A 12,348-nucleotide genomic window follows, 5' to 3' on the forward strand; every position below is an offset into this window, starting at 1 on the left:
AACATGGGCCACTTCACGAAGCCAAGGCAGTGAAGGGTTCACACCCACTGGGAAAGTTGCAGGTAGTGTGAAGTTAAGCCACTGTAATAAGTGGCGAAAGCGGATTCCAGGAGGTAACAGAGAAGAGGGACGAGCACTGTACTGGCGATCAAAGGGACCATTAAAGAAGGTATGGCGGTAGGACAGTGGTAGTTCAGCAGCTTCAGCATACAAACTCTCAACCGGGCTGGTGTAAAAGGCACCTGTGGCCAAACGGATGCCATGATGGTTGATAGTGTTGAGATGGCGTAAAAGGGATGGGTATGCAGACGCATAAACAAAGCACCCATAGTCAATTTTTGAATGGACAAGGGACCGGTACAAATGGGGAGGGTGGTTCAATCGGCACCCCAGGAAGTACCAGTGAGGACACGTATGAAATTAAGGGACCGCGTACAGTGGGCTGCCAGGTAAGACACATGGGAGGACCAAAAGTGTTTCCTATCGAGTACGAGCCTCAGAAAAGTCATTGTTTCCATGAATGGAAGGGCAACTGGCCCAAGACGTAGAGATGATGGGAGAAACTATTTGCACCATCAGAAATTCACACAGTTTTGTCAGTGGAAAAGCGAAAGCCATTGTCAATGCTCCAAGAGTAAAGATGATCAAGACAGCGCTGAAGACACTGCTCAGTGAGACAGGTCTGTGGAGAACTGCAATAGATGGCAAAAAGTCAACAAAAAGAGAGCCGGAGATGCCCGATGGAAGACAGGCCATTATAGGGTTAATGGCGATAGCAAAGAGGATGACACTCAGGACGGAACCCTGAGGCACACCATTTTCCTGGATAAAGGTGTCCAACAAGGCAGAACCCACACGCATCCTGAAAACTCGGCCTTGTAAAAATGCCGGAAGAAGACAGGGCAGGTGCCCATGGAAGCCCCACGTCTAAAGAGTATGGAGGATACCAGTTCTCCAGTAGGTGTCGTAAGCCTTCTCCAAATCAAAAAAACGCAGCCACAGACTGGGATTTCCGCAGAAAACCCTTCATGACATGGGTGGACAAACTAGCGAGATTGTCCACTGCAGAATGCCACGCATTTGTTAGTAAATGGCGAGACTCGAGCCACCACACCAGCCTGACACGAATCATACGTTCCATCACCTCGCAAACACAGCTGTTAAGAGAGATGGGCCAGTAGCTAGAATGAAGGTTTTTGTCCCTACCGGGCTTAGGTATGTGTATGACGGTGGCTTCATGCCAGCACCCAGGAAATGTGCCCTCAGCCCAGATGCAGTTGTACATGTTAAGCAGAAAGGGCTTGCCCGCAAGAAAAATGTGCTGTGACGTCTGAATGTGGATGGCATCTGGACCTGGGGCAGAGGATTGGGATGAACTGAGAGCATGATCTAACTCCCTCATAGTAAAGGTGGCATTGTAACACTCACAATGCGAAGAATAGAGGGACATCGCCCGAGCCTCCTCCACTCGTTTCCGATGGAGGAAGGCAGGGTGATAGTGGGAAGAGCTCAAAACTTCTGCAAAATGGTGGCCCAAGGTACTGGAGATAGCAAGAGGATCCAAGGTGACATTGTCATTGACTGTCAGGCCAGACACTGGGGAATGGATCTTGGTGCCAGAGAGCCGTCGGAGATTGGCCCAGACGACAGAGGAAGGTGTGGAACTGTTAAAAGAACTAGTGAATAAAAGTCGTCTAGCTCTTTTGTTATACCGAAGAACACGACAACACTTCGCACACATCTGTTTAGAATGAATGCAGTTTGCCAGCGTAGGGTTGCCGTTAAAAACGGGGAGAGCTCGTAGACGTGCGCAAATTGCGTCACTGCATGCCTCACTCCACCAAGGGACTGGGACACAACGTGGTAAAGAGGGAGTGCAAGGAATGGAATGTTCTACAGCAGTAAGGATAACGATGGTGAGATAGTACACCTGGTCATCCCAACTGGGGAAATCTTGTTCTTCGAAGGTCACCAGGGAGGAGTAAAGCTGCCAGTCAGCCTTAGTAAGCTGCCATTTGGGCATGCATGTAGGTGGTGTAGGAGTCAACAAACTGATAGCACACGGGAAATGGTCCCTCAAGTAGGTGTCAGAACGGACCACTCAAAGACGATGGGCAAGCTGGGCAGTGCAAAAGGAAAGTGGGTGCTCCAGTGTTAAGGCAGAAGAGGCAAGTTGGTTAAGGAGGTCAACCAAGAGGGCACCTGAGAGGTCATGGGAGAACCCAAAAGGGGATTATGCGCATTAAAGTCACCCAGTAGCAAAAATGGGGGAGGTAGCTGCACAATAAGCTGAAGGAAGTCTGCCTTGCTGACATCGAATGACGGAGGTATATAAATGGTACAAAGGGAAAAAGGCAGGCGGAGAAGGAAAAGGCAAACTGCAACAGCTTGATGGGTAGTCAGGGAAATGGGTTGACTATGAAGGTCATCCCATATGAGCAGCAGACGCCCACATGAGATAGAATGCCGACCTCAGGGGGAAGGTCAAAACCAATCAGTAAGTGATTTGGAAGCTCAAAGCGGTCTTGAGGGCACAATTTTGTTTCCTGAATGCAGAGTACAAGGGGATGCTGCGATGCTAAAAGCAGCCGTAAACCTCTTTGTGGAGCCGAAGGCCGCGAACGTTCCATTGGAGGACAGTCACGATGAGGAAGAGATGTAGGGGTGTCAACCCGGCGGTCGCCGCCAAGTGACGGTCGGTGTGGAGTCGCTACCACAGGGCACAGAGGCAGGAGGATCCCGCTCCATGGGGTCCACAGAAGCATCAGCTTGCTTGTGCGATCGGTCCGTGGAGTCCAATGCTGAAAAACGGTTGGTGGTCGGCACCGGCGAGACAGAGGCCGGCGGGGCTAAGGCACCACGCGGAGACACCGTCGAACAGGACTTTCAAGTTGGTGAAGGAGAAGACTGTTTGCCTTTAGTGAACTTTTTCGAGCCTTTCCGGTTAGATGAAGACTCGGGTGGTGTTTGGATGGAGGTACGGAGGAAGTCTTCACGGGAGTACTACTCCTGTCCTTTCCTGCCTATTGGTTGTGTAGTTAGTGGCTTCGCCCCGAGAGGCGAGAGTTTGACGGTTTGTTGCACAGCGGAATGGGAAGGGGAGGGGGGGATGGCATTGCTACCTTGACACTGGGCAACTTCTCAACCTGAGAGCCGAATTTCAGATCACATATCTGCGTGGCTATGTTATTCATGAAGCAAGGGGTAGCAAGAACAGAACTATACGTGCCAGACGGAAGAACACAGGGTTTATGAACTACTGGGTAAGGCACCCTTCCTTTACCCAAATCTCTTGGACAGTCCGCTCATCTAGGTCCCAAGAAGGGGTGGTGTGAGCGCTATTGCACTTGATACAGCGAGGAGGAGGAGGCGGACAATCGCTCTCGTGTGCATCTCTGTCACAGGTTACACATTTGGCTGTGTGTCAACAAGATGTTCTAGTGTGATTGAACCGATGACACTGGCAGCAGCGCATCATGTTCAGAATGAACAGCCAGACTGTGATAATTTCATAGCCTGTTCTGGTCTTTGACGGCTGCATCACTCTATCAAAGGTGAGGAAAAGAGTGCGGGTGGTTACTAAGGAAGAATCTACCTTTCCAATACATGATGGACGGCAATGACACCCTGATCGGAGAGGTAAGATTGTATTTCGGCTTCAAGTTAGACCGTAGTGCAGCCCGGTGTAAATTACACCATGGGAAGAATTCAAAGTGCGATGGGTCTCGACACGAACAGGGTAGCCGTGGAGAAGCAAGGCATCGAGCAGTTGTTGCGTGTGTGAATCAGAAGCTGTCCCCCAAAGCAAAGTGCCATTCCGTAAACGAGAGCAGGATTTCACAGGACCAGCAATTGCATCAACACCTTTCTGAATAATAAACGGTTTGACCGCGGCAAAGGACTGACCATCTTCAGTGAGTGAGACCACAAGGAACCGTGGTGCAGCAGGAAGGGTAGACGTCGAATGGGGAGACGATTGACTCATTGTGAGAAAATCCCCCACGATTGCCAGCGTCTCTGATGGCGCGCTCCTTCCAACTGGAGGCTCCCTTCACAACGGGGAGCACCCACCTTAGGTGATTGCTCACACCTCAGGTTGCACCTCCCGAACATCTGACAGAGGGACCTATTGGCAATTTGGGAAGGTTGCAGCTCAGGCAATCAGCCCTTCCTGGGCCTGGCCCGTACCAGGGGGTACGTGAGAACCCTGCTGGGAATTAAGCGTTACCCAGTCACCTGTTATATGTGAGACCACGGGCCGGCCTTCAGGAGTGCACAGGGAGGAAGAAGAAAAAAAATAGGATCCTCAAACGCCAAAGCAGAGGAACGAGAGGAGAAGGGAAACAAAGAAAGTGAAAGGAGCCAAAAACAAAAGTGAGACTGTCCGTATGTCAGCAACAGAATGCAGAACATTCCCAAGAATTTCCCAGAGAAGTTCCCCAAGGGAGGAGAAAAAGAATAGCAAGAGGATAGACATGCAGCACAGAAGAGGAAAATGCTGCAAAGGCTGGGGCCCCGTGGTAGCCAAGAACGAAACCGCCAAAGAGTGGCGAGCCCCCTGGGGGGCGCCCATGAATGAAAGCAGTCTTGGAAGAAAGTATTACTCTATTAACTATGCAGTTAAAAACAGTATCAGGTTGTGTTATTTTGAGTTGTGAATGCCTTATCACATTTATAACTCTGTAGAATAGCAACCATTTCAGAGGAGTGTAGAGAGCCGCCATCAATTTTTAACACCTAATACTGGAATATGAGGTAATTAATCACTTGGCTACAGTTTAAGTACTGTACATAAAATCTAGAGACTGCTGCATTTTACTTTAATGTAATACTGTTACAACTGTAGGTGTTATCCACACAAAGTTAGTGGTAGCTGACAATACAGTCTGCAATGCACTGGTTGGGTACCATTTTGATACTATTTATCCTCTAGTGTATAAACTGCTGCACTACTAGCACATCGACCTAACTAAGATGCTAAGTTAGTTATCAGGGAAAAACATTAGATTTTTAGAAGCTCGGGTTACATCAGTGCCCCGTAAAAAGCAGTGCTGTAATTTTGTTGCTATTTAGACTCCAACTTAACTTGGTACATATTAACCTGAAAGAATCTACGATGATTGTTACTGAACCAGTCAGCAAATTACCTGATTTGTCCCATAGCCATGACAAGGTGATACACCCATAAGACTAGGAGGTCCATGTCCCATGGTGTCCAGACACTGTTGTGTTGCCACATTGCGCATCTGTAAAATTAAGTAACAGACACTATGATTAGTTTAAATTCATAAACAGACAGCTAGGTTGATCACTACTTCCCTTTATGAGACAAAACTAACTCTCTCTCTCTCTCTCTCTCTCTCTCTCTCTCTCACACACACACACACACACACACACACACACACACCACTTTCCCTATTCAGTACATAAAAGAATAAAAATTGTAGGCATTGCAGGAAAAAGACAGGTTACTCAGAATTGAAGTCAACACAGACCCAACCTAGTTGTAGAGGAAAGTAGGCTAAGAGGATGGCTTCATAAAAAATCAATAGATCACAATCAATTGGCAATCCTGACTTAACAGGCTTGCAAAAATGGTGTTTGATGATGAACACACAGTTTTCAACAGAAGGAGTAACTTTGCATAAATGAAATAAAGTGACAATTTCTGATACATCCTATAATACAAGTTCCCTTCTGCAGCTGAGCATTCTGCATGTCTGACTGCCACAGACAGAACCTGTAAGGCAATGATTAAACCCATTATTTATATTTATTTGCCTTGTACTTGAAGTAATGAGTACACTGTAAAGTTTTAAGGGTGCACCCGCATACATGTATCAACTTGACAGGGCTTCCAGATTCTTCTGTTATGCATGTATGTTTCACGCTATATTCAGAAGTCGGACTCAGAAGAATTTGAAATAAAAGCCTGAAAAACTGAAGTGCTTAGTCTTTCGTTATGAAATGAGTCTTTGATGTTTTGAGTCTTATATTTTTCATCTAGTGTGTGTAAAATGCCACAAAAATGATTTCTGAGCTTAAAATGCATCAAAAGAATGGTGTTGACAAAAGCAATGTGATGTGAACTGGATGGTTTATTAATACATACAACTGCCAATGTGAAATCTCTTCTGGATGCATACAAAAATGAGGCTTCGCAGGAGAGTTATTGCAAAAACTGCAATATTGATGACTGTATGTACACTGGTCAATCCAAAAAATTTTGACACTGGATTAATAAACAAAATTAAGAAAAGAGAATTTTTTTTAACGCTTCAGATGTTCTACATAGTCTCTCACCAATTGAGTACAATGCACAACATGTGTGAAACTGTCAGAAAAGTCCTTGCGCCGCAACAGAAAGGTTTCACACGTTTTGGCAATGTAGTTTGTTTAAGGTTCGTTTCATCTATTGAAACAGCACAAAGCAAATAAAGTACAGGAAAAGTAAATGTAAAAATTTGTAACTTTCTGTATGTAATGTATATCTTATTTATTTGAGCAGATAGTCTAGTACTTTGTACAGCATGTTCGGGAGATGGTGGTAAACATCATCTGTCAGCCCCGAGAGAACCGCAGAGTGCTGGGTCCAGAGTCCACCATGCACCAGCTGACCGCTAGAAGAACAACCAACAGCTATATGTCGTTCTTTGACAAATCTTAAGGAATAATGGTGGAGCCATACTTTTATCAACAAAATGGTTCAGTTATGGTTTTATGCCTGAGGAAAGGCAGTTACTATCAAGGAGCAGTGAGAAACACTTAAGAGGAACTAAGTTTGTGTGTAGAGGGTTGGATGGACCAGATATATAGTTGCAGTTTTTTTGCTAACTTGAGCTGATGTTGTTAGCTATCGATATTAATTAATCAGACACTTGTATCAATTTATGGTGCAGTTTCCACAATTTTAGAAGTATGACAAAGTGTGTGTATTTTGGTGAAAGATTGCAGCAATGGGTATAGGGCTGGATATTAAAGACTGGAAATAATTTAAGTTTTCTGCACTCCTCAATTTAAATTAGAACTATTGATATGGTGTATTTGCACCACACATATAAGTGTGGTTCTATGATTAATTGTAAGGATTTCAAAATGATTATCTGAACACCCAGACCGGTAATTTTTTTTTTTTTTTTTAATGAAGTTTACTTCTTTCACAGTTGTGATAGTAACCATATTTAAGCAAAATTCCACTGCATTATTCCTGTAGTCAACAGTGATGAGTGACATTTTCGATTGAGGCTTTGTTAGTGGGATCGCTGATCGCTCTAACACCTGCAGTGGCTGAGAACTTTGCAATTTGTGTTTCAAACGTAGTTAAAAAGTAGTGGCAGCACCTAGGATTTTCTTTTTTTATTGCTTCATTTTATTTTGTTTGGGGATTCAATTTTGTTTCTCACTTGATTATTCGTGAGCGTTTGTCTCTGTACACAGATAGTGCAAGGAAGGAAACATACTTATTTTGCTTAAAAGTCAAAACCTACTCCCTGCGTTCTCATTCAGCCTGAAGTTACTATATAATTACTATTTGAGAGAAATCATTATTTATGACAGAAACAAGTGAGATCTTAAACGGTGGAATAATAACAAGTAGAAGAGAGCTGTCAAAGTCGGAGATTCTTAAATGACAAATGAACACAAGATCGGTAATCCACAGTATTTACGAGTTAAAGAATTTTTACTTCCAAGATCATTTTAATTAGGGCTATAGTTTGTGTTTGAAAGGATGTAAGAGAGTTATCTATTTTAAAGTACAGAAATTACGAAGGACTGGTTTATTTTTGTTCTGAAGTTGAAAGTTTACGAACATAGTTTTGTAACAAAGACACTGTTTATATCATCGTAGGGTGTTGCTGAAGTAAGAAAATAGACTGCTGCCTGTATCTGACAAAATTCATTCTGTATCTGTCAATATTCATACATCTGCAGTTCCCCAGAACCCGAATTTCTGTGTAGTGAGAATTACCACTGCATTCATTATAAATCATTATTCTTAAGACTATTTACGTTTTTTTCCCTTCAATTTATTCTCTTATTGGGGCTGGGTTGTGTCTGCTAACAGGGCTAGTAACATGAAATTATAGGTGGCAATTTTGGCACAATGCATCCTTCTTTGGGACATTTGTTCATCTTACCCATCACATTGGCTAGACTGTCGACTGTCATTGAAGTTGGGGTTTAAAAATGGTCACCAGACACCAAACTGGGTGAATAATATTGAGGAGGGAGGGTGGGGAGAGGGAGGGTGGGGAGAGAGAGGGGGGAGGGGGGGAGAGAGGAGAGGGGAGAGAGAGGGGGGAGAGAGGAGGAGGAGAGAACCTGCACTAAACAACCCCCCCCCCCTATTGAAACTCTGCTACAACTGAAGCCATGTGAGCAGGCACACGGCTCTGCAGCAAGAAGAAATCCCTTCCCTTCCATGATTGTGAATGAATCCTCCGAAACCACTGGCAGTGCTGATCCATGACACCCAAATACTGAGTATTTACACTGGTGCCAATGAGAATAAATTCCCTGTGGACAATGCCATGAGTATCAAAAAAGGTGATGAGCATGATCTTCAATTTTGATTTTGTCATTCGCACGTTCTTCGGTCATGGTGAAAAACCAGAGATCCATTCTGCACTTTGCTGTATTGTGATAGGTTTATACTGACAACACTAAGCCTTATCATCCACGCTGATTTTTTCCAAAAAGATTTGTCTGAATTTTTCGATTTCAATCAAGTCATGGCAGAAGTCCACGCATCATCATTTTTGTTCGCAAGTCACGGTGCATGGGGCAAACTTTGTACACATTCCCATTCTTGAAAACATTCTGTAGAATGTACTGACCACTTGGTTTAGAGATGTTCATTTCATCAGCAATATCTCTGTATAAGAGAGGACAGTCAGTTTTTGAAAGCTAATGAATTTTCTCAGCGATTCTGTCGGATGAACTTCAGGTGGGACACCCCCACCTCAAGAGATACCAGTCGTCCTGTAAAAAGTTTGAACCATTCAAACGCTCCAGCAAGACAAACAATTATCACTGTAATCCTTTCTCATGGACTCCAATGTGTCTAGCCATTTCAGTGAGTAAAAAGTGAAATGAAATCATTGGCCTGTTGCTCTATCGTGATTCGTGGTAATAACACACTACACCTACACATCCACTACTTAATACTGCATGCTCACAACTGACTGGTCGAATTTACATCCATTGTTTACTGTTTTAAGTTCAAGCTGCTAACGTAATTACTACACTGACATCACTTAGACACTATGACTAAAATCAGTCTCTCAACTTTTGGACACATGGTACACGTAACGTGGTACAGTATACCTATTTTTACATCGTTCCAGACTGCAAAATCATCTTTACAGAAGCACACTACGAAAATCATGCAATACAGGATGACTCCATCCAACTATGAAGCACTGTGGAGTCTCTGTTATGGTTTGAATAATGATAACATTGCTTTCAATATGAACACACCGAATGCAAAAGTAAATGATAAGGTTTACAAAACTATAGGAGTGAAAACGAGAATTTATAAGCCTAGACCATGATCAAATTCACTAACTTATCAAACATTCACTAGAACTCTTGTTACACACACATTTTGTACACACCAGACTAGTTTCAACAGCAAGTTACACATTACTAAGTTCAACTTTTTCTTCTACTGGAATGTCCATGACATAGTGCAAAATGGAATTGAAATTTTATATTACCAAATAAGAACAAAGTAGAAGAGATTAAATTAGGAAAACTGCATTTCAGGATGAGTACTGAGTGATTCTGGGTGAAATGTAAAAAACTTTCTCCTTAAATTTCTCGCACTTCAATCACAATCACTGTGATACATCAGATTTGAGTACCTCAATTTTTATCACCTAGTACAACTTCTGGAACACAGTTCCATGCATTTCTTGTACAGGGTGTCTCAAAAGAAAGTTTATATTTGATGTGTCAAAATAAAACAGAGTTTGAAGTCTGTCAACAAATTCGATATTTATTATAAAAAAATGAAGTTTAGGAATTTATTTCTTAAAAATTGTGCAATTTAAATGGAATCCAACATACCTACAGCTCTCGTTTAAACAATAAACAAAATTTTGCATGACGGCTTGGCATGTAGACACTGGGATGGCTGCCACTTTGCTACATATGTTTTCTTTCAACTGCTTCAGAAAAGTCTGATTACTGACACACAGTTTAGATTTGACATTTCCCCATTAAAAAAAAATAATAATAAATAAATAAATAAAATTTAATTGGGTTCAAATATGGACTGCGTGGGTGCCAATTTATGTCTTGTTAGGGAAAATTTCACGAACTCTCAGTACAGCCACACTGGACATACGTGCTGGGTTCTATCTTGTTGAAACAATGTTCTTTGGGTACAAGCTGGAAATTTTTGCAATTCAGGCACCAAAAGGTCTTTTAACATTGTCACATAACATTCCGAATGCACTGTAACTGCATGTCCACTCTTGTCCTCGAAAAAGCAAGGGCACATTATTCAAGCCGACATCCCAGTCCATACAGCAACTTTTGGTGAGTAAAGGGGTTTGTCATGTTTCTGTTAATGACTTGTTGCACTCCAGTGGTTACAATTTTGCTTACTGACTTGACTGTTCAGGTGAAAATAAGTCTCGTCAGAAAACGTGATGATGATAAATGAAGGGCACTCAAGTCATATCATTAACAAACTGTAGCCTATGTCTGGCACCCTGCACCAAATGGATTTTATAAGGTTCCAGCGATGATCTATGCACATTTAAAGAATTTGCACACACATGAATCGAGAGGTTACGATTGTCACGAACAGACCAATTTACACTCTCCATGGATTTGCCCATTCTTAAAGGCAACCATTGTCCAGATTTCAGTTTGGCCGGTGTTGAACTGGTCTCAAATATTTTGATCCATTTCCAAATGCAGGGAACATTTGGAGCATCCCTTACATTATGCAGTCCACAATCACTGCAAAATTTTCTCCATGCTAGTCACCAAAATCACTGTTTCTGTAAAATTCTCATACAAAGAATTCGTGGTCTGCTTTTGAGAAATGCTCCATATCTACAGAATTCCTAAAGGCTAAGCAAGCAATGAACATAACCCCCACTCTCCTCCGATTTGTTGCACATGTGCAGGGAGCTCTTCAAATATAAACTTCCTTTTGTGACACCCAGTACTATCCAAATATGACTTCAAATATAAAAGATGTGACAATGAAGAATAAGAAGGGAGAAAGAGAAAACATGAACAAGAAGAAGAAGAAGAAGAAGAAGAAGAAGAGAGGAGGAGGGTGATAAAAAGATAGATACCTTTGGTATGTATCAGACAGCTGATGCAAAGACAACTGAATACAGCAAAGAGAGTAAACATAAGGGCTTTGAAATATCTAAAATGAAAATCAAACAATGGAAAATCCAGTATGGAATAACAATAATATTATGAAAAGGATAAATTTCTACTCACCATGTAATGGAGATGGTAGGTCATAAACAAGTACAACACAATCAAATTTATCATTATCAAAGCCAAACTCTTGACTACATAAGAGTATCCCCATCCTTGCTGTTACTTTCAATAGAAACGCTCCATCTAATCAATAGAAATGCTATATCTAACATTTCTTTTGAAGTAAAAGATATTATGAGCAGTACAGCACTTCATGAACATCAAATTCATACTGTACTATCTGCTATGACATGTATTATGTTACTCCTATATTCTTAAATTTTCTCTTTACTCGTTGAAATTGTCCACAAACCACACTAATCCAAACCAGTTCATCTGTTTTACACTGTCCATATAGGGAGAAATGTTCGTGTAGAAAAAAATTTATGTGCATTTATCATCATCATGACATATTTATCTTCACAAAAACATAACACACAACAGAAGAATAAGATAAATTTATAAAACACAATTTATGAAATGAAAGAGGAGTACAGAAAGTCTCATGTGTTGCTTACCTCTCCCCAATATAAATTAGGGGGCAATTCAGGATACTTGTCCAACACATCATAGGCAACATTCTCCATGAACCAGCTGAATGATTTGCAATTAAGCTTTTTCTTCAGTGCAAGCTGTTCAGTGATATCACCCATGTCCAAGAACCGAGCCAGTGGTTCTCTTGTATAAAAAAATTCTTTGTATCTGTCATCAAACCATGTCTCAATAACACGTTTGTAGTTCTGAAAATATATTAATGACAACTGTAAACTGGCATCCTTGGAGCATCTAATAAATTAGGAGTATGTCACAAACAAATCAGATCAATTCAAACTAAACATACTTTACTGTGATAGTCCTTTACACCAGGTATTTATCCAGAGTACCTAAAGCACT

General features: G+C 42.0%; 1 protein-coding gene across 1 annotated transcript in view; it reads right to left on the bottom strand.

Annotated features, from left to right (window-relative positions):
- LOC126194849 (N-acetylgalactosaminyltransferase 7) overlaps positions 1-12,348 on the bottom strand; it is a 92,389-nt gene that overhangs the window by 13,016 nt on the left and 67,025 nt on the right. The window contains exons 9-10 of the mRNA XM_049933196.1: positions 11,973-12,194; positions 5,148-5,246 (exon numbers count right to left, since the gene is read on the bottom strand). Coding sequence (XP_049789153.1) covers positions 5,148-5,246; positions 11,973-12,194 — 321 coding nt within the window. The remainder of the gene's footprint in view (positions 1-5,147; positions 5,247-11,972; positions 12,195-12,348) is intronic.

Source organism: Schistocerca nitens, chromosome 7, assembly GCF_023898315.1.
Source record: "Schistocerca nitens isolate TAMUIC-IGC-003100 chromosome 7, iqSchNite1.1, whole genome shotgun sequence".
In the NCBI taxonomy this organism is placed as follows: Eukaryota; Metazoa; Arthropoda; class Insecta; order Orthoptera; family Acrididae; genus Schistocerca; species Schistocerca nitens.